This window comes from Gymnogyps californianus, chromosome 1 (genome assembly GCF_018139145.2).
Source record: "Gymnogyps californianus isolate 813 chromosome 1, ASM1813914v2, whole genome shotgun sequence".
NCBI lineage: Eukaryota > Metazoa > Chordata > Aves > Accipitriformes > Cathartidae > Gymnogyps > Gymnogyps californianus.
The window spans coordinates 17,358,603-17,382,469 of record NC_059471.1 but is presented as its reverse complement, the minus strand read 5'-3'; the positions used below and the strand labels follow the sequence as shown (position 1 = coordinate 17,382,469).

General features: G+C 37.2%; 1 protein-coding gene across 4 annotated transcripts in view; it reads left to right on the top strand.

Annotated features, from left to right (window-relative positions):
- CWF19L2 (CWF19 like cell cycle control factor 2) overlaps positions 1-23,867 on the top strand; it is an 87,212-nt gene that overhangs the window by 33,146 nt on the left and 30,199 nt on the right. For all 4 annotated transcript variants that reach the window (XM_050912416.1, XM_050912425.1, XM_050912397.1 and 1 more), the window contains one exon: positions 23,679-23,804. In XM_050912416.1, the coding sequence (XP_050768373.1) occupies positions 23,679-23,804 (126 nt within the window). The remainder of the gene's footprint in view (positions 1-23,678; positions 23,805-23,867) is intronic.

Genomic DNA, 23,867 nt, shown 5'->3' with positions numbered 1-23,867 from the left:
AGAAATGTTGGTAAAGACCTGTTCCTTAGAAATTGAGTCATGAATAACAATTTTGGTCAGCCTTAGTCTTAACCATAGTCTGATTTTTATCTTAATTTTTAATTAAAGGATTTTTAAAACTAACAGCATGTAGTCATTGCAAAAGTACCAAATGTAACTACTACTTGAATTTTCAGAAAGGAAAAATAATTTAAAAAAAACAAGTGAAAACATATTTAGCATGAGGCCTCTCTTTCTAGCTCTCTTCATTCTGAGGGCAACTGATCTCACAGCTTGTGCTTTTACCAAGTGATAGGCTGCTCTGCAACAGGGAGATTCCTCCCTACATGTAGAAACACAAAGCTCAGCAGTGCAAGAGTTTGAGGATTCAGAAGGATAAACTGACAAAGAAAAAATAGTCTGCATCCTTCTGGCCTGACGTGGGTCCTAATCTGTCTCTGGACTGGCATCTGAAAAATGCGTGAGTCGTCCAGGAGGAGCCTTACTGAAAAAGAAAGGTGTATTATAGACTTGGCTAGATTGGAAATACCATCTTGCTGTCCTAAAGCCTCAAAGTGATGGACTTAGTCATTTCTGTTCATGAATATGCTATAAGATAATTATGATTTTTCTTTTATCTTTTGTGTGCCTGTCCATATTCAGTTTTGCACTCTTGTGTGCTTATTTACCCAAGCTGGGTCTGAGGACTTACAGAGCATGTCCACTCCTTGTCCTGCGTTCCCTTTAAACATGGTGGAAAAAGTTGTGCATACCCCTAGTCTGCCCCCTCTTTTTCTTCCTCTGCTGTGGGAGCTTGACTAAGCCCCCATTGACCACCTTAGTGTTGTGATTGATATAAGCTTCTTTGGAAGACTGAAGGAATTTAAAAACAGGACTCTTTCCTCTCTGAAGTATCTTGGATGCAAAATGTCTACCCTTGTGAGTTCCATGTTGGCTTCCTCTGAAGCTCAGGATCAGCTTCTTACATAATTCTAGCTGTAGGAGCTTGGTTTTTAGGTCTGTTCGTCTCAGAATGCTTATTTTTATGTTAGAGTCCATCCGTCTTGCAGAAACAATCTTTCGTTTATGGGAACCAGGACTGTTGACAGTCTTGCCGTTTTGGACTTTCCATGGTTTGCCAATGCAAATAGTCCCTTACAGATACAACAGGGTTGATGTTTGTAATTCTGCAAAGGTTAGCTCTTGAGCTGCATCATGCCAGAACAGTATCAACCTCTTTACAACTTGCTGTAAAGTTGCTCAGCTGCTTAGTCTTGCGGTAAATTGACAGACTCCCCAAATCATGGTGAAAACCTTGAAGTTTATGTGAAGTCATTCGGCTTTTAATTACTGCCAGGGCTTGTTTTCCAGAGGGTGAAGGTCTTCCTGTACATTTTAGAGGCTTGCTTCTTGTTGCCTGTGCCTGTTTCATGGCTACTTCTAACCTGTATTACATGGCTTTTGAGTGTGAGCAGTCCAGCAAAGCTGACAGTTGATCTGTCCTAAGTCCTGTCCTTGTGATAGCTGCTAGGGTAGTCTTACTGGTTTTACAGCTTCAGACTGATTTTGGACTACTGGGACGCAAGCAGAATGTGTTGGGTACTCCTGTATATCAAGGGCCAGCTATATCACACTGTGTGTTTAAACAGCCTAGATTTTCAGAAACCATCTCATAACACAAGAAAGGCTGATTAGTGAAGGTGTATTTGGTACTGTATACATCAGTCTTTCTGTAACATTGACCACCCAAGTGATAGCCTCAGTCAGTTCAGCCATATGTACTGCAAGTAAGATATCTGAAGCAGTTTCCACAGAAGTGGTTTTCCAAATGGATGTGCCACTGATCCCAAAGTTTGATAGCTTTGCCTCTGCTACCAATAACAAACATGAAGCATTTTGTTTCAGGCAGGTCTGTCTGGTTCCTTGGAGCAGCATGGCCAATGTCATGCTGAAAGGTCCTGAAATGTGGCTTTGCCTTATTTTCAGTTCTGTTGGGAGAACTGGGGAGATAAATCAGGAAGCAGTGAAGGCAATTCTGAATGCATGTCCCTAGGAAGGTTTTTTTTCTTGATTAATTGAACATGGATCAATTTCCCAATTTAGTTCACTGTGTGACTGAATGAAGACTCATGCTAGTATAAGGAGGTGTGCATGGGTGGCTGCATTTTGTACAGAGGACGGGATCAATTCTTTTGACAGTGGCGCTGGTTTATTCTGCCTTAAAGTGATCAAGAAACTACAGACTGAAGGGACTGTAAAGTGGTAGCTTAAATCCTGGTTTTATTTGTTTGTTTGTCAGTGAGAATAGAGGCAAATCTAGCTTTTATAATTTGTTTGATTTAGACAAGAATCCTACCCCAAGCAGCCCCAAAAATGTAGTTTTTGAAGTACAATTTCCAAATACTGATGTTTGGTGTTTAAAAACCTTACGTTTATCAGCTGATATATTTCACCAAGCGTACAGATCCTGGTAAGACCATTTTGTTACTAGTTTTCGTTTTGGCCAAAGTCATCCGTAGTTTTAAGACCTGCTGTTTGTGATGCATTTAGATGTTGCAGGTAGAGATTTCCAGCTGAAAGAAGCCAAAAAGCATGAATGTATACATCTTTCTGAACCTAGAATAGCAAGAAAATTGTAAAAGATACTGAAGCAGAAGAGAAGTCCATAGCTGCATCCTGAGTAAGCCCAATTGGGTAATTTTATAGCAAAAATTTACCTTGAGGAAGAGGATTTTTGTTGTTTTTCTTTTTTTCTTTTTCTTTTTTTTCTTCTTTGTTCTTGGTAGTTAGTGTGATGTTTTTATTAAATGAAGTGAACACCCACAAGTAATAATGTTATAGGTTTTCTGTGTATGACGGTATCCCAGATTAAAATTCAGTACAGGCTAAAACATGTTTGGATTCTCTTGATAGTGAAGAAAAAAAAAAAAGTAACTTTGTCTTAAACCATTTTTCAGCAGTATTGAAGTGTTTCTTTTATGCGCTACCAGCCCTCGTTTTGTGTGTCTAACATTTGATTTTTCAACTGCTAGCCTTCCATGTGTCCAAAGTGCAGAAAAGATGAAAAAGTGTTAGTTGAGTTGTTCTTAAATTGTTTGTGGCTTTTGAGTAGCTTTATAAATGGAATTCTTTTGCCTGAATTGAGATATGAATTTTTCAATAAAATTTGTGTGGTTTTTTTGAAGACATTAGTTTTTATATATATTCCTCTTGAAGGCATATGAGTAGCTGTTATCTTGCTTCTTTGGTACTTCACAAAAATTACTAGGGAATGTTGTTTTGGGGATATTGGTTCACTGAAGTTGTTTAATATTTTCCACGTTACTTTTTTCCCCCACATAATTTCCACATCATCTTAAACATTTAATTTCTCAATTGCACTTTTTCCTACTTCTTTCCTGTAGCTAATTTTTGTTTGATAAAATATCTATATCTATAAATAAATACAAATATACACACACAGACATTTATATGAAACCTAAATAGAGGATAAGTGTTTTTTAATAGCCTGTGAACTGGTGCTATCGTAAGTCTTTTCCTAGTTAGTTGTGCTAGGAGAGCTAAGAAGCATTGCTAGTATCAGGCTTAATGCCTGAATATGCAGTTAAGAAGATGCAAGTTTTCTGCTCTACAGTAAGCAGAAGGCCTGTGAGAGGACACCACCGTGTACCGGGCTGCCATAAGTTGGGAAAGCTCCTCAGTATCAAAGCTTTGTGAAACAGAACACCAGACTAGACAGGAAGATAACTGGAGGTAAAAGGTAGATTTATTAATATTTCTTCTCTTCACACCTCTAAAGTGAATATCTGATATCCTCAAGTGCATTACAGGTTATTTTCTGTATTACTAACATTAAATAAACATTTTGATCCTAATATTTCCAGTTTGAAACATGAAATTAGATTGGAACAACAGTTTAAGCACTCTAGACACCAAACTTATGTGACTTAGGGCACATTGGATTAGATAGCTGTCATGGGGTAGAGACTCTGTGTGTGTCTGTTGTAAATGGAAAGTCTGTGACTAAAAGCACTAAGTGCAAAATGCATAGGTGTCTCAACTGGTTTTGTGTGCTCAGCTCCAGTCAGAGAGACATCGACTTGTCTGAATGTAGCATCCTGAAAGTCTGTAGACAGAAGTTTACCTGTGTGGTGTGTCTGTTGCACACTGTGTGGATGTTTCAGCTTGGGTAAAGCCCCTCTTGTTCACTGCAGGTTACCTTAAGTGTGTAGTCCTATAAATTTTAGCAGGATTACGGTTAATCTATCTGTTAAGTGAAATTTGGGGCCTTAGTGGCTATTGTACTTAAATACTTGAGTCACATGTATACAACTACAATGAATGCACATGCAAAGACCCTTTTTAAAAGGATGAATTAAGATGTAGATTGTGCTTGTTTTGTCGCTACCTTTTAGCAGGAGGCAACCTTCAGAGTCTATGGAAATCAAAAAACTGAGTGAATATGCAAAAGAGGCATTTGGGCTGTGTGAAGGGACTAACCCTGAATTAAATATTTTAATTTCATTGGTGATAGAATTAAATGATGCTTATGTTCAGATGCTTATGTCTAATTTGTCATGGGCATTTTGAGAAAAGCAAAGTTGCACTTTGAGCCCTAGTGAACCTGTGAGAGAAGCCTGCTGTACCATAGGGTTTCTGAGTTAGGATAGGTGATGAAAATGAGTGTAAAGAGACAGCAGAAAATTGCGGAGACTTCAGCATTTAAAAAATAACTTCCATGTGTTCATGGTTTACCTCTAAGTACAGTTTGTATTTCTATTATCTGAAAGTGCTACACAACTCTTGATTTGAGTGCATTGGTTATGAGGATGTTACCTCTGCCATTGTCAGTACCAGTCATAACTGATGTAATTTATGCTTTTATTCTGTATTTTTACCTAAAAAATATATATCTGGAACATTAGCACTCCTTTGAGGCACATCATTTGCAGTGGGTTTTGGTGGGTACAGAAAATGGGAGGTAAAATTTAAATGAGCAAGAGGCAGAATATAGAATATTTCAGTTGGAAGGGACCGACAGTGATCATCTAGTCCAACAACGATCATCTAGTCCAAATTGAAAAGGCAGATTGAAAACAAGTGGAAAAAAGGTGATTCTTCACAGAATGGTTGCTCCAGGATGTTGTGGATGCTGAGAGCTCAAGCAGATTCAAGGAGGGACTGGACAAGTTCATGAAAAATAAATCCCTTGAGGATTGTACAGAAAAGATGTCTGACTCTTAATTGCTGAGTCACAAATGCTTGGAGGCATCCTTTCTTTTTGTACTCTTCATTAGGCATTCAATTTTGGCTGCTGCTGGAGAAGGCGTGTTGGGCTTTGGTTTGGTCCAGTATAGCTGCTTTTATGTTTTAATCTGCGTGTAGAAAGTGTTCTTTATGACGATTTTAAATAATTTATGATGTGCATTATTTGTGTGCTTTGCCTTTTCAATTTTTTTCAGAATTTTTTCCATCTTTTCTCGTGCTTCCTTAAATACGGTCTCTGCATAAGAATTAGAGTCAAATCTGCTAAATGAAAAACATTTTGCTTTTGTGTTGCTACAAACTGACTTAATTGTGTTTACTTTTTTAATCAGGTAGAATATTGACATGATACAAAATTAGGTAAATCTAGACTCAGTTCATGGTGGTGGATGAATGAAGTATAAGTGTATGCATCTTTTAAAACTGTTCATTTTAAAACATTCCAAATGAAGTATGGCCTATAAGAAAAAAAGCTTCTCAACCCTAAGCCTGTTACTGTGTTCCATAGCACTTAATCAGTATGTGGGAAACAGAAAGTAGTCTCTGCTGAGCAATTGCTAGAGACAGTTCTTAATAATGATGAATTGTGTTTAAAATACAAAATCAATACAAAATTGAATGAAAGTTAGAAGGTGGTACTTCAAGCAAAATAACATGGTAAAGGATGTACTATCATAGAGTATTTAAAAGAAGAGAGGGAAGTTCTGAAAAAGTAGAGAGAAACAAATACAGGCTTTTCTATCATGCATTTGAGAAATTTTTAGGAAAACATGAATGATTTCAGCATAGCAAATCTTAATTTGAATAACTGAATTTTCTATGAAAGTCCATCAGCCTAGTACGATTCATTTAATAAATATATTCAAAGCATAAGGAATAAAACAGTGATTGAGATAGATATATACACACAGAAACACACATAAAATATATAAATATGTATATATATTTCACAAGATATATGTATTCCTCAAGATAGAGCAAAAAAACCTCAGAAAAAAAATCTCCTAAAGTTTTTCTAATGAAAGGTATGTAGTGCTCCTGTGAAGCCTCTTGGGCATGAAAGATATTTACAGAGCAATAGTCTTCAATTTTGGCAGGCACTGTATTTCACTTTACAGTAGGCATCTGACTGACATGATGCTGCTTTAAAGGAGAAAACTTTTTCTAGGCTACCTGTTCCGTCTGTAAGAATAACACTCTCCAGTCCGTTGCTTGTGCATCTCAGGTGGAGAAGATTTATAGTGCAAGGAAAAGTTAATTTACCTAGTTTTATGGCAGAAGTAGGGCACATCTTTTAGTGAAAACCTTCATAATATCAAGAGCTTCATGTACTTCAAATACTTCTGCTTTTTTTATTTAATTATTTTTCCCCGAGTATAAATAATAAGGATGATTAGGTTTCCAACACCACCTCTTACAAACTACATCTGAACGCAAATTTTGATGTATTGAAGGTCTAATGTTTAATTTGCATCCCTGAGATGCATTAGAGTCCAGACTGAGAGAGAATTCTGAGGAACCTAGCTCAGTATAAGTGAATGTTTTTTTTTTTTTTTCTTCTTTTTGAAGAATTAACACAGCATTTTTCAGAAAGGAAACTGAATACAACAGCTTGGCTTATACCTCAAATCCTATTTATGATAAAATACCATCCATTGCATACCATTATGTATAGTTCTGCATTAAGAGAGACAGGATGGAACGTGCTGGATCTTTATCCAGAGAAATTATTTGCAGCACAGTTGTTATCCCCAAACAAGTAAACCATATGATATTAGGAGTAGCTAAGAGGAATCAGTTGTGGAACAAACCTGAAATACTATTCTATTGGTTCCAATAATGATAATAGGGGAAAATGAGAATGTTTCTTTATTTTTCACGTGTTTTCAAGATTGGTCTTTTCAAAAATAGCTTAAAAATGACAGTGATTCCTTGGAAAAAGAGCCAGTTATCTAAAAGTAAAGTGGTCTGTTTGTGTGTGTGCATGTGTGTTTGTGTATATGTGTGTATACATGTAAAATTTAGATAGGGATTAATACTCTGGAATAGGAAGTGAAAGAAAGAAAAAAATAATCAGTGCTTCTGATGTGTGGTTTTTTTTCCTTTAAAAAAGCCCCAAACCAACACCAAACAAAAAAACCCCAAATTGCTCTGAAAATTAACATTTAAAATTGCAGGTGTGCCAGCATGTTTAATTTTAGGTTTGGGAACTGAGACTACAAACACAGATATTTTTCTGCAATAAAAATATTTGGTTGTCAAAGTTTACATGTAACATGTTTTAGTAACACATGGTTGGGTGGTGTTGCATTGTGACATGCCCAATGCAGAACTTAAATACAGTTGTAGTAATGCTTTTAGACTTACGATATATAACAAATCATTTAAAAATTATTTAAAACTGCTTCTCAGAAAAATACAGCTGAGACACTTGTATAAAAACTAGAATGCTGGGGGTTAATGATCCTCACTAAATGCACAATAAAGATCTGTGATTTCATTTGGAACTTCAGATGGTGGGGAGATACAGCAACAGATGGCTCTTGGCCTGTTTACTCTCAGATGTTTTCAGCTCATCATAATTTCTAATTCATGCTGTTCCATCACACTTGAATCTTGTCTGCAGGATGGCTGTGCCATTCTTTCTTCAGCAAAAGTTTGTTTTCCATACAAAGAGTTGACTAGCTCTAACTGGAACAGGGAATAATAAAGTGGGTGTACTTTTGCAGAACAGCTTTAATATCATTAGTGCATACTTTTTAAAAATAGTAGGTATATGCATTTTCTGGTGAGTGTATTTCCTGAACATTCTTGTTGATGTGAATAAGAGAAGATTACACAATTATTTATAAGACAAAAACATATTAAGATGAAGTGGCTTAACTTCCTGAATGTAACTTATAAGAAACTGTTTTTTGCAATTAAAAAGTACTGGAGAAATTTTATCAGTAACTAAATGATGTAAAATATCTTAGTTTTAGTACATGTAGCAAGTATAAAAAGGTAGAGCGGATAAAACTTCTTAGAGTTCAAACTGGTAATACAAAAGCTTTGGAGTATGCTTTGACACTGGAAGCAAAAGCCGTATCCAAGTGCCATGCAGCACTTGTAGCTGATGGTGCTATTTTTTCTAGCTCTGTTTTTCTCCTAATACTATGTTGAATTTCTGCATATTTTTACTGCTGTATCTACCCTTTCACTGTGTTTCCTCAGAGTAAATTCTGGTTTTCTTAACAAATTTGACACCCCCTCCAACCCCAAGAAAAAAGAAAAGCAAAAACATTCCTGGAAAGCCTTTCTGGTGTGGTAGATACTTCCAATCTGAAATGGAAAGGTAGAACCTCACTGATGCTTCTCTTGGTCCTCACACAGCCTTGGTGTTGCGGTTTAATCCCAGCTGGCAACTAAGCACCACACAGCCGCTCGCTCACTCCCCCCGGTGGGATGGGGGAGAGAATCAGAAAGGTAGAAGTGAGAAAACTCGTGGGTTGAGATAAAGACAGTTTAATAAGGAAAGCAAAAGCCACGCATGCAAGCAAAGCAAAACAAGGAATTTGTTTGCTTCTTCCCATCGGCAGACAGGTGTTCAGCCATCTCCCGGAAAGCAGGGCTCCATCACACGTAAGGGTTACTTGGGAAGACAAACGCCATCACTCTGAATGTCCCCCCCTTCCTCCTTCTTCCCCCAGCTTTATATGCTGAGCATGACATCATATGGTATGGAATATCCCTTTGGTCAGTTGGGGTCAGCTGTCCCGGCTGTGTCCCCTCCCAACTTCTTGTGCACCCCCAGCCTCCTCGCTGGTGGGGTGGTGTGAGAAGCAGCAAAGGCCTTGACTCTGTGTAAGCACTGCTCAGCCATAAGGAAAACATCTCTGCATTATCAGCACTGTTTCCAGCACAAATCCAAAGCATAGCCCCATACTAGCTGCTATGAAGAAAATTAACTCTATCCCAGCCAAAACCAGCACACTTGGTAAATACATGGTATTAAACCTTTTTGGACTTAATATAATCTACACGCAAAACCATTTATAAAAGTGTGAACTATAAATTAACAATATATTTTGTATGTTTAAGCAATGAAACACAATTATTGTGTTCAAAATGAGGTTTTGAAAGGAGAATTTAATCACCCAGTGGCTGTTGGGACCACCTGGTCTTTAGTGTAATTACATGTTAGGTCTCATTAGCTGTTGCTACCAACATAAAGCAGAAACATTTTATAGAAATAGGCTATTTAAGAGAAGCAATTAAACTATGCACCCATCCTTCTAAAAGGAATGAAGACATATGGCTTTGGGCCAGCACATCTGGATAATGAGATACTTTCAGCTAGCAGCACGGCTTGTGAAGTTGTGTGCGTGAGATTTTTACAGAGGTTCTTCACGGGTGCTGCACTGATGGCTGTGGAGAGTGGGGCACTCCACCAGTGTCTGAAATGGAAGCACCACTACCAATGTCAGTATTAGCTTTACCGTTCTGTTCTGCCTGTCTAGGTAAGAAGATGTTATCAGCTCCTTGCTTTTTCAAGTCTTTGGCTTTCTTCTGATGTCTCCCAAAATAACAGCAGTGATAATGGCTTGAGAGTATGAATATACATGAGTAGAAGCTTAAAAGGATGCAGAGTTGAATCTTTGTTCTGCAACATCTAATTGCCCACATTCATCCTCTGCTTTTTTTTTTTTTTTTTGAAGACCCTTTTCTACATATACTCCTTTAATAATAATTTTTCAGGTTGGACTACTCTTTCTAATAAAAATGCATTACTAAGCTCCCTCATATGCCTGAATTACTATTTTTTGGTTGGGTTAATCTGTTGCTTTCAGTTTGTAAAATTACCTTTTCTGATACTACAGTCTCTGAAAATACCTCATATACCAGAGCTAGGGTAAATGTCTTTTCTAAATAGTGAATATTGAGGCCTGAACATTTTTGAAACTTCTTGCAGTATTTTTACTGGACTTTTTTATTTACTTGTTACTAAATTTTTGTATTTAGTTAAGTAAATGCTATTTTTATTCACATATGCCGAACTTCTGCTTATCACCTTCTCAGTCGTATATTACATTTCTGTCTTTGATAAGGTGAAACAGGAATTTGTGGACTTAAGAAGCAACATGCTGCAATACTTCTCTTTTTTATGGTCTGAGCATATATGTTTTGTATCAGATGTTCTTGCTATAGAAACAAGCCATCTAGTCATTACATTTTTAAAAATTTTTTTACATCCCATACCTACAGTGGCTCATTGATGGTGCAGTTAAGTGACTGACCATTTCAAAGTAGTTGAATATAACAACAATTTTAAATAACAATTTAAAATATCAAACTGCATCTTTAGCTCCTTTTTTTTAAGTTGTATTTGCAAGGTTATGTGGCTTCCTGACATCCAATATTAAAGTTAAGTTAGACTTAATCGCTTTAGTTTTCCCCATTACTAGGCACATCACTGAACACATTACAAGCTGCTGTAAATTACACATTACTAGTTCCAATCTTACTTCCACAGCCTGGCAGTACAACTCTTACTGAATTTGATTGGAGGTTTGTGTGTGTGTCTGTTCTACTCATGAGGTACTATTCTGATCGCCCCATCTCAGAGATGCTCTAAGAAGATAAATACTGAGAGCAAATAGAAAGATTTTTGAATGCAGGGATGATTGGAGGCATTAAATATAAAGAGGAGATGAATAAGAAGGTCACGTTACTTATTCTGAGTAATAAACAGTTTAGCTAAAATACCCTTTTCCGTAATATAAGAACAAAGAATTGTTGAATTTAAAGGGCAATCAATTTTATATCAATAACATGAAATTAAGTTTTTTAGATAACATGTTATTAACCTGTGTCGCTCACTGACAGGGAAAGAAAGGATAGAGACCAAACAATTAGTAGTTATCTAAGTACCTAATCCTTTTCTAATAATTAATGTTTTCACTTATAAATAGGAGCTATGGTTTGGAGGGTTTTTTGTCTGTTTGTTTTTTGTTTTTTTAGTCTCATGCTTTATACATAAACCTAGTACTACTCTTATGTAGACTAGTTCATTTCTGTGTTACAACCTGCATTAGATTTTCTAATGCTCCTCCTCACTATTAAGCACAAGGTCCTGATTATACAGACCAACTTTCTGATCTTGTAAAACCTTTTCTTAATCCTATTTCTGTATTAGCTTAATACATTTTGATATAGTGATGCTTATTACTATGTTTACTGAGTCTTTCCTGAAATACTAAATTTTTAACCTAGGTAGAAGTTTGCTCTTGCTTCCCTTCTTCATGCTGCTATTTCTCTTAATCTTATTTTTTTCTGCTATAAGAAACTCAAATCAAAGATACAAGTTTTATACAGTGGACTGCTGTTACAGACCTGTGACCATTTTAATTTCATCTTGCTGTGAGATCCAAACCTTGGACTTGCTATGGAGAATGGTCTATCTACTGATTTTATAAGCATTACCTTGAAGTTGACAGTTCCATTATTCACAACAAATGGCAGAGCCTGAAGGGTAGCTTAGGTGCTTTGAAACCTATGTTACATGGGGACTCCAGGTGGTGACTGCACTGACTCCTCAATGATGAGACATGCCCTTACAAAGAGCCAGCACTGAAGGAGGCAGACTGCTCCTTCTAGATGGGATTGACTCATCCTTCTGATAACGGCAGTGATCGTGTGTAAACGCAACTTGAGAACCTAACAGAAGGGTAACTGAAATGGGAGAAGAAAGAGTAATGGAAGAGAACAGGAGACAGCAGATGAAAGAAATAGCTACGTCCAGCACTCTGAGAAGTGCTAGATGTCTTCTAGACACTTATTTGATATTATAAGGACAGACTTTTCCAACAGAGGAATAAGACAATATTCAAAGCATTTCCATTGGCCATAGACTGTAAGAGAAAGGAAATGGGTTGTATGCTTAGTCCAGCATCTAATTTGTCCATAGCTAGCATTTGGTTGTAGAGGTTTGTTCCTTGCTGAAGACTGTTCCTGAGCTTTGTTGTTCCTTCATTACACTGTGCTTGTACCACTTTAGTGTAGCTCTCGGTAAACATTTGCAGACAGCTCTCAACTCACTCAGCATGCAGCTTTTTGTTGGTTCAGTGATTAAAAAAAACATGTTTGTTTTTCCTAGCTCTAGTTGCTCCCTATCCCACAATACACTGACTCTTAAAATATATTTTATTCTCTTTAGCTGTTAACATTGAAAACCAATTCCAATTGAGTAGATCCTATCTCAGATGCTTGGCCTGCTTAGTCCCTTTGTTCAGCTACTCCAGTGTCTGTTCCTCAAATTAAGCCATGCACCTGGTGGCAGAGCTTTTCCATTTCCTGCTGCTGGATTATGGAACAGGCATCATCTCTGGAGAGTTCAAAAATCTTTTTCAGAACTGCATTTTATTTATTTATGTATTTAATTTAAAGCATTTATCTTTCAAAACCAGACTTGTCTGCTTTGTTTTGTTCAGTTGGGTGTTAATCGCTGTATAGCGGTTTGTACATTTGGTGAGAACAACTGTGTACTTTGCATACTTAATTGGCCTGAAGTAAAAATTCATGTTCCTTAATGAATGGCAACAAACAGTTCCCCTCTCGTTCTGTAAATACACACTATCTTTGTTTGTTTCAGACTGTAAATTATATTGTTTGTGTAGCAGTCATCACAAGATTAAGGGACAGTGACTTGAGCCTCTTCTCCAGTTTCAACTTTAACATTTAATAATATGTATCATATTTAAAGTACTTTAATATATATTTTTAAATTTATATTGTACTTAAATAGAGATAATATTTATCTGGTAATTATCAATAATTATTATATTACTATCACAAACATATCTGTTTATAATATAGTTTAATATGTTTAATATTTAATAATATTTATTTCATAAGTAATTAATTATGAAACTTGAGAGGTTTAAAGTAAGCTATGTAATGCCATGCCACTGCATGAAGAAATAATACAATCTCCAGATATTAAAAGCAAGTTAAAACAAAAGCAAAAAGCCAGACTCAAGTGAATCTCTACATAAAGCACAAAAAGATAATTATTGCCTCTTTTATGAAAGATGGTAACAGTTCCTGGGAATATTTGTAAGGTCTCCTGGGCAATTTCACAGTTTGTTAGTACGAAAGAAAGTAGTTACTCCATTCTTGTGCTATGCTGAATGGCACATATGTGTTACTCTATATAATCTCATATAGTTGTAGGAATGCAAGTCTATACATGTGTAAAGAAAATATCAACAGATAAAATGAGAGTTTTAAGTGCACTCTTTCAGTTAGATTGGTATCCATGCTTCTTTAAATCCTTCAGAAAAGTCTAACACTTCTGTGAGTCATGGCTTTTCCCTGCAAAGGCTCTTTCCCAGTATGCCACGTTTATTCAAGTGTAGAGGAATTCTGTTCTTTATTATAGTTGTGTGAGTTTGTCCATTACAAATGTTAGGTGCATTGCCCCGTCATTCCCAGAATCAGCCTTTGGCACATTTTAAAGGTTTATGTTGTAATTGCCACCCTCCATTGTTTTCGTACTGAGACCTATTTAAGTGATATAAAGCATGCTGAAGGATGTGGACGTTATGTATTGGAATTCTTTTTGGGAGCTCTAGTGAAAATCTTCTCGTCATGGCAGCTTGCTTGAAAACTTCTTTTACTAATATTTCAATTTAAGGATGGTTCCTAAAGTTTATTCTGTTTTTAAAAGAAAAAAAAAATTGTTGAATAGGAAAATCCTGTATTTAGAATGCAGGTAATTAATTTATTATTCAAATGTCATCTTCTGATACTGCTATAACCACTTGAGCATCTTTTTTTTTCTACCGTAAAGCTTTCTGCTTCTGATGTATTTACAAATAGCTTTAGTATTTATTGTTAGTAAGATCCTCCTCAAAATCAACTTTTGCCTTGCCTTTTTATGTTAATACAATTAACTTTCTATATTTATGCTGTGTTTTTAATTCAGTTCTATTTAGACAGGATTTTGACTTCTGAAAGATGTCTTTACCTCTAATAACATCTTTAATCTTCTGAATAATCATGCCTGGCATATCTGATCCATTGGATTAATCTTGGTTCATAGTATGCATTTACTTTTAGTCTCTAACATGACTTCACATTAGTCTTCATGCTGTCCATAATTATTTTATCCTTTTATTGGCTCCTTTTAATTTCTCTTTGATGGACCACTTCTTTTTTTTTGTACTTTGTCTTCTAAAGCTAAATATTACTATAATTTTTTGCCTTTTCCTTTTCTCTGGAATATTAAATCTAAATACGTTATGGTCAGTCTCATATGCCTTGTGTCAGGACTCTGAACTGTTTGAAATTAGGAAAAAAAACCCCCAGACTCACAAAACCCATAAAAACCTGCCAGCTGTAGGGTTCTGACTCAAAGAATTCAGTATGTATTATATCTAAATGTTTATCCTCTTCATCATTTCATGTTGTGTAAATGAGAGCCTGCTGAAATCTCTCATTAGAACTTACTAATGCCTTACTGTCTTCCTCTCTAGTTTCACTGTACACATATATGGTTCTTAGTAGTTTTCTAGCCCTTCTTCATTTTAAAAAAAACAACCAAACATGATGATGATTCCATATTCTTCTTAGGCAACTGTACTGTTGTTCTACAGTCCTTAATGTTAGAAGAACCTTTATGATACCTAACTTGCATTTCTTCTGCAATTTAAACCTTTTTGTTTTCCTCTTACTCATCACATATTCTGTTTGCCAAAACCTTTTGAGTTTTTGCAACCTACTGGCATGTGTTCCCTAATTTTGTCTTCCTTCTCTGCCAACTCTCTTTTTTTTTTTTTTTTTTTTAAAGAACTTTTTCTTGTCCTCTAGTCATTCTTCTTGCTTTTTTCCAGTTTCTGTCGTGTTAAGATTGCATCTTTCTTGAAGCGTAATGCCCCAAGTAGGATGTAAGGCCATCCGAAGTCTTGCAAGTGGAAAAATTGAAGTATTCCCACACAAGTTGGCTTATACTGGTATACATCTTGTGTATACGTTCCAGTATAATGCTTGTTTTTTTCCACAAAACATAAGTTTACTTGGTTTGTGAACCATTCTGCATCTCCAAGATCAGAGCATTCACCTGGAGAAAAGATCATATCTAGAGAGGACTACTTCTAAAAACAGAAGCTTAGCAGCAGTTTAGTGTTTGGTGGCAGCTACTGAGTTCTGTATCATGCTAAAATAACAAAATGTTCTAGTGCTGTGTTCAATTGTGAATTGCTTATTGCTAGAATAGACAGACAACTTGGACCTCACGGGATGACATTTATCGGGAACCTGAGAAAGTGATTTTTGAGGCAGAACTAGAGCACCTTTAAACAGTAAAAAGGTGGGAAGGAAACATATGCCTATTTATGTGGATGATCATTAAACATGGAAATAAACCATTGATATCTGTATCAAACATGATACTTCTACTTAAAAACATACCAGAAGCATGTCCAAAATCATACTTCTAAGTCAGAAGTTAATCATCAGATTTGGACAGATTTGGTCATTTTTCTTCTCTCAGTCTATAAAAGGCTTTTTGCAAAAAAATTGGAGTTTAGGTGTTTGATTACCGTATTGTATTTTTGCTTGATCTTCAGCCAGATGTTTTAAGTTTGGTAGCAGCCTACAAGGAGTGTAATATTTGAGGTGAAACAGTTGACCCTCCTGAGGATGAAAACTTAGTGAAGAATTTGATTATCAGATGCATTAAGAGAAAGGAGAAACATTTGAGTGGGCACAGAGGCAGCTCTATTTTATTGAGTCCCCATCCCCCACCCCCGCCCCAACTCATTCCATGGTTCAGATCCAGAAGATACTCTTCTACTGCCTGTATGTTAGTGTGTTGGCATGCAGAAATGAGAAGAAAAAAGAAAGTGCAACTGTTGTTAGGATCTAACATTTTGGAGCCTGTCTTCAAAGGCACATAAAGTCTGTTTTTCTGACATGTAGAACACCTTGTGAATTCCATTCATTTTGGGAAAATAAGAGGCTGCTCAACAATGGCATCCTTTCTGAAATGTCTGGTTTTTAAAAATTTTAGTGAAGACACTTAAATCTTGGGATGGATGTTTTAAAAAGAAATTATATGCTTGTAAGTTGACATAAGAATCTGATGTTTACTGTTCTGTGCAATTGCTGCAGCATTGCTGTTGTAATGTCTATTGTTTTTAGTGATTTATCTTTTTGAAAAGTTGTGTATACAATGAGGTGAAAATTTAGAGACTGGGAATGGAAAAGTTGCAGTTATTCCTTGTGGAAAATTTCCATCCCTTTTCTTGTCTGAGCAACACAAAGATGTGGGGAAGGAGGGACCTGATTCACCTGAAGTCAGTATCTTTTTGGAGTCTCCATAGGGGCAGCAGGCCCCTTCACAGTTTTCAGTGAATAATCTAACAAGTAAGCATTTCTGAAGGGTCCTGTTTTTGTGAAATCCTCAGTCAGGTGCATCTTTCCAGCCACTCATTCAACTCCTGTCATTTGCTCCCCTTTCTGTGTGTGGATTTGATTAGTCCTCTTGGGAGAGCTGCTGTATCCCTGTGTGGCCACGTGGGTCTTCAGCTTCCAAACTTGTAGAGTCATCCAAGACTTTAAAGAACTAGGGCATTTGTTGTGTTTCCTATGATACGTTCTGTTGGTGTTAACTTCATCTTTGCTTTCCCTATCTGCTGGGTATACATTTTTAAAATTATTCCCTGTTTCCTTTCTGTCTTTTCATACTGCTCTTTTTATGATTTTCCTCTACATGATTATCTTGTGTTAAGTCTAAAATATTTAGCCTGTGAGTGTATTTGTCTTTTCCACCATTTCAAACAAAATTTTGTGCTTATTCCAACCAGATGTTGCAGATGGGTGAGTTTCTTGTTGTCAAGTGAAGTACTCCCTAGCAAACACTTCCCCGCTCCCCCCCCCCCCCCCCCCCCCCCCCCCCAGTTTTTAAAACTTTGCTTTTTCTTTGACTTTCCTTTTCCCCAATTCCTTCAACTGTTAAAATTGTTTCTACTGTCTGTCATAGTACTGAGCCTTGCTGAGTCATAGGTTGTTTAAGTATTACAATATTCACAAATGTCTGCCTATTTGGTTTAGTTTTTTTTACATGCAGAAAGAAATGACCAACACCCTAGCAACTTGCATCGATTACCTCTTCATTATTATATCCAGAATACTCCATTTGCATTTATATACCATTTAAAAGTGTGGTGTACATCCTGCTGCTTTTCGCTCATGTTGTATTCTTTCTCCACCCTGTTGTCCTTTGTCTTTGCTCATCTAATGCTGATCGTTGTTGTTGTTGTTATGTTTTCAAATTAATAGTGCTTTTAATGCTGTAGCAATAACTAGGTCTCACACCTGTCTGAACGGCATAGTGATGACATGAAAACACAGTCCCCCCTCTCTGGTGGTCTCTCTCTAGCCAGGCTTGACCTTTAGCACATGGCAAGTGTGGGGTGGAAGCACACGGCCTTTTTCTCCTATTGCGATGAGTCACCTCTTCTCCCCCTCCCAGTAGAGAGAAAACACCTTATCTTGTGAAAAAGTAACAGCTGAGGCACGTATCTGGCTGATGCTGGAAATAAGTAATGTTGTATGTATATTCTCTGAAAATACCATTATTGTTATTGGAGCCAGACCAGTGTTCGACATCTTGGTTTGCTTTGCAAAATGAAATTTGCCTTTGGTGATACAGAAGAGAGAAGTTTGGCTTACCTAGACAGCTTTTTGGTCCATAACTTCTACCTCATGTGACTTTTTTTGGAAAAATGTAATTAAGCTGTTGAAGCTAGCATACCTCAGTATCTACAGAATTTTCAGACTTTATTGGGGTTTCTGGAACAAGCTTCATTAGGCAAGGATGGCAGATGTAAAGCAGACATAAGTTGTTTGGTGGAAAATAGCTTCAAATTGAGATTAATAAAGTTGTTTATAAGATTTGACAAAGGCTGTCCTAATATCACCAGATTTAGTGATGTCCCCATTATTTGCTCTAATTTAATCAACCGATTTACCTAAACATCTTTGTAGTGCAATCAAGAAGCTCTCAGGCTTTTTAATTTTTTTTTTTTTTATTCTTAATCTTTTCAGAAAGTGAAATGCTTATTTTTCTGGTGAAGAATTTCTGCCTTTTTATTTTTGTGTGTGTATGTATATATCTCTCTCTATCTTTGTTTAAGTCTGAGAACACCACTATGAAGTGGGAAGGTACTGTTGTCCCTGTTTGGAGGGAGCTGAGCTAACCTGGCTCTTGACAGGACGTCCATCATCTGAACGGATGTCCGTCAGCTGAAAAGGTAGTAACTTCCATTCCAAATGAGAAGGTAGTTGGTGGGAGCAGATGAAGGTACAGGAAGACTGAGGGCTGGGCGCATAAAGGGAGTGATATGGAACAGCACTTAGCACTCCTGTGCTATACTTGTAGGCAGCTGACAACAATACTGTAAGCTGCAACTATTAAGTACCTGGAAATGGAGTTTGCAATAGCTGATGTGTAATGAAGTATTTAAGCAGTCATTTGGGAAATGGATATATTCATTCTACTCCCTGGTATTTTATCTGAAGGACTGGAATCCATGGGAGTGCCTTCATCACTGAGCTATATGATAATGCTCCATTTTCATACGTGCTGATAAATTCTGTCAGGCTTAATGAGTCCTCCATGTCTGTTCTTCACTCCTGCTGTACAGGTATTCCAGGCCTCCTCCTGCTCCTCTCTTTGCTTGGTGGGTAGAGAAGTTGTGAGAGAGAGATTTGTAATCTTCCTGAGCTGCATTGAAGTTAAATGAGCAGTTTTGGACATGCTCGGAAGCATAACTCAATATGACTCTAGAACTCCACTGAGAAAAACTTACGTGCCCATAAGATCTTAAGTGCTGAAGGGTAGACTAGGAGTTCAGGGATTACACTTTTCTGTCCAAACTAAGATGACCTCACTTGTAGGTAATTCCTTGAGGCAGGTGTTTGCTTCTGGTCTTATAGTTCTGAAGGTGCCCAATACAAAAAGGATTTACACTACCTGGCAAAATGTTCCTATTGTACAAGGAAATTGAGGGAACTCCTCTGTGCTCATATGAGTGATAGTGATTTTACTATCCATTCACCTGTCACTGCCTGACAGATCGAACTGAAGACAGGCAATTGGCAGCTTGCCTCTTGGGTTCTGATAAAGAAAAATCAACATTACCAGTAGTTTTCATATTAACCTTCTCTATCTATGTCTAATGGTAAGGACCACTCTATGAACTTCTTTCTTTCTGATATCCAGCATTTAATGTATTCACAGCTGTTCTGTTTTTCTTCTTTGTAATATAATCTCAGAAGAACTGTCAGTCATGGCTAATAGGGTTTTCTGTTGGTGTTTTTTTCTTTTCCCCCCTTCAACTGAAGTAGAGATTAGGAGCATAATGCAGAATGGACATGCGCTTTTTTATGATAGCATCCCTATGTAAATTGTGACATGGCTCTTGTGATACCTCTTCTGTAGTCATCTGCCTTTCAAGTTTGAAATCAAAGTTTAAAAAACTCAAACAAACCAGAGGACTAGTTCTGGGTCCTGTCTTCTATTAGTTTGGGTCCTGGGACATGGTGCTTTGTGAACTCCAGTATTGCAAAAAAAAAATTGTGCTCAGAGTGCTGATAGAAATAATGAAAGGAAAATGACACTGTTTATCTTTAGTTTCCTATTGGTCTTTATTCAGTTTAAATACAAGATGTATGTCAGACAAAGGATTCGGTTGACTGATTGCACTGTTTCTAGATCAGGTAGCTCCTGTTTAGAAGTTTTGAACTCTTACACCAGTTGTAATAAGCATATTAAAGAAAAAAGAAAATACATAATCATCCTTTTTTTGGCTCATAGGTCATAAAAAGGTCTCCATGCTTTGTCAGGCAATAGTAATTGTGAAACAGCTGGTAAGATGTGCATTTAGCGCTGTTTCTCTTGTTAAAGAGAACAGGTTAGAACTTGTTGACCGCAATAATAACAGTAAGCAAACTGTTTTTTGCTAAGAATAAAAGATTTCTTACGGATATCTGTCGATTACAAGGAAAGCAAAGGCAATGCAGAGACTTGCAAAGCTCTACATCCATTGTAAATGAGCAGTTGTATTATGTTCTATATAAAGAACACAGGAAGTCTGCTTAAAAACTGTTTTGTGTCTGTAACAATGTTAAATATTAAAATATAGAGTAGAAAATTGCTGAAAAATGTCTAGCTGATAGTACAAAAGACGTTAATCTGAAAATACATTTTCGAGAAGTTAATTTCCATTTAGTTTTACAGAGGGGGAAATGATAACTTTCTATATACATTTTTTAGTATTTGACAAAACTGATTATTTCACTCAACCATGTTTCAAGGCTACATACTTATATCATTAAAAAAATAAGAGTTATTTCAGAATGTCTTTCTACTGTATTTTGTCCAGAGCTAGAGCAGTTTTGGGAGAACGAATGCTTTAAGCTTGTTTGCCCATTTCCCTCTGTAATCTTACTAGTTTATGGGATCTTTTGAAAATGACTTTTTTGCAATTCTTCTATAGGTAGTAAACTAGTGTAATAAATTGCATGTGCATGATTAAGGGTAGCATTTTGGCCTCGAGAATTCTCATTACTTTGTCTAATCTATGAGACAGAAAACGCAGCTCAGGATGTGATTAGCTGACTCACAAACTGGTTTTTTTGACATGCTGTCAACCAAGGATCCCAAGTCTTTTTTCTACAGAGTTGCCCCCTAGTCTGTCTTCAACTTTTGCCAATGCATGAGTTTGTCCCCAGGTGGGAGACTTTGCATTTGTTTGAGGTTCCTGTCAGCCTATTCTTTCAGGTTGTTGAGCTCCCTCTGAATGGCAACCCTACTCTCAAGTCTATCAACCATGTCCCCATCCCACCTATTTGGTGTCTTGGCAAACTTGCTGAGAGCGCATTCTGTTCCATTGTCCAAGATGTTGAAGTTAAGTTGTGTTGACAGAGATCAAACCCTGAGGAATGGCATCTGTAACAGTGTGCTAGTTATACTATGAGGAGTGCTAGTTAGACTTTGAAGTCTTGACAACTACTCTTTGAGCCTGGTAATCCAGACAATTTCCCACCCGTCTTGCAGTCTACACATCCCTCCAATTTGTCAACAAAAATACTATGAGACTGCGTTGAAAATCTTGCAAACTTCAAGGTAAACAACATCCCTGGTACTTTCCTTGTGCACTGAACCAGTCATCTTACCTCAGAGGGCAGATTTATCAGGCGCGATTTGCCATTTGCAAATCCATGTTGGCTGTTCCCAGTCACCTTGCTGTTGTTCTTGTGCTTGGAAGGGGCTTCCATGAGGACTTGTTCTGTAATTTTTTGGGGACTGAGGTGAGGGTGGTCGTCCTGTTGTTCCCTGGTGTTTCTTCACCTTTTTGAAGGTAACTATACATTTACCTTTTTCCAGGGGCATCCACTGATCACCACTACTCTCCAGATGTGATAGAGACCTCTTGTCCAGCGTAATATATGCATCCCATCTAGATCCATAAGCTCGCATATTTCCAGTTTGCTTAAGTGGTCCTTATGTTGATCCTTCTTTCCTGCAGGTAGTACTTCTGTCCTCCAAACTCTACCGCTAGGCACTGGGGCCTGAGAAGCCCAAGAGCAAACCTTGCTGGTAAAGACTGGCAAAGTATTGAGTGTCTTAGCCTCTTTCATGTCCTTTGTCACTAGGTCTTTCCTCTCTTTCAGCAGTGGACCTATGTTGTCCTTGCTTGTAGAGGGATATCCAATATACTCATAGAATCCCTGCTTTTTGTTCTTTGCATCTCTTGCTAGTTTCAGCTTCAGCTGTGGTTTTCCTAATTCTATCCCTGCATGCCTGGAAAGTGCTTCTGTGGTCCTCCTGGGTAACTTGTCTCAGGTTCCACCTTCTGTAAGCTTCCTTTTTGTTTTTGAGCTTCTTTAGAAGTTCCACATTTAGCCAAATAGCAGATCAAACGGACCCTTCTCATCCTCTGTGGAGGTCGTCTTTGAAGATCAACCAGCTTTCTTGCGCACCTTTGTCATTCATGACCATCTCTCCTGAGATCCAGCCAAGCAGATCCCTGAATAAGCTGAAGTCCATTTTCCTATAATCCAGGGTTTTTTCTTTGTTCTGTTACTTGCCTTCCTCACTTCCCTCAGACTCTTAAGCTCCACTATCTCGTGGTTGCTGCAGCCAAGGCAGCTGCTGACTTCCACGTCCCTGATTAGGTTTTTTAAATTTCTGAGTAGAAAATTCAGTAGAGCAACACTCCTAGTCCGTTTGTTCAGCATTTGTGTCAGTACTTGTCCTCAGTGCATTCGAAATCTGGATTGCTTGTGCCCTACTGTGTTGCTCTTCCAGCAGATGAACTGGTGGTTCTATTCCACCATGAGGACCAAGGGTAAGCATGTGAAAGCTTCCCTTGGTGCCCTGTCCTGTGTGTGCCTCTCACCTCGCATCTCCAGCACCTCAAGAGCTTGGTTTAGTCAGGTTTAGAAGATACCCTCCTCATGATTCTCAAATTTCTTTTGGTATGTAGAAGCAGTAATTAAGTACAAGTATAGTTTATATGAGACTGAATGTGTTTGCCATCCAAAGGCAAATGACTTATTTGGCATATATCAGGTAAATGCTTGTTTGTGTTTCCATATATTTCAGCACACAAACAGATGATTTAAATGTTGTCATTTCTGCGTCAATCTATGATTTAATTTGACCTAAATAATCAGTGTAAATCTACTCATCTGTTTCTTCTTCACCATAGAGAGACTTGTGTTGAGATGTTTGTATTTCCTATTCTGCATATCCTAGAATCAAGATTAAAAAAAAGTCAGTATTACATTGTGATAAAAGTGATCTGTACTGGTAGTAGGTGCAGTGTAGGAAACAAAAGTCTGATCTAACGGAATGTGTTGAAAAGCAATAGCTAACGTTTTGGCTAGTTTGTTAGCCAAGTTTTGAAAGGAAAAAAATACACCAACACAACCCCCCCTCAACACCCCCTGTCCACAAAAAGCCCAGAAGTAGTAACATGCTGCAGCTTTTCAGGTGGTTTTCAGGAATACACCGTTATAATGGTGGTGGTGTATGTTAATTCAATATTATCTATTTAAGACTTCAGAAGCATTGTATTTCTTCTGGGGATGAAGCTTTGTGAGAAAGAACTGAGAATACAAACTTGGTTCTTTTTGGAAAGGATTTGTTAACTCTGCACTTACCTAGCTGAATATATTTTTAGTATTCTGTTCTTTTTGAATATGGAAAAGAATACCTTTTGTAAGGTAATACTATCTGCTTTGAATTATAATGAACATGCAAAGTGTAAAGAATCTGTTATTTAATCTTTAGGATTTTAAGCATTTATTTAGTGTGGATTAGGTGTTTCTTTTGGTTTTGTCTGTATCATCTGTTTTAAAATATGTCTTAAAACCTGACACAGGCTTCAAGCCGTCAAGATGATGAACAAGTGGTCCTTGTTAGAACAGATCAAAGTGGAAGGGCATGGCCTGTGACCGCACCAACTGAACCACAGGAGCCAAAAGGAGGACGGAGAAAGCAACAGATGGTAAGTTTTACAAGTGTATTAAAGTGTAATTCTGAAATGATTTTGTAGTTTTATGATGCCATA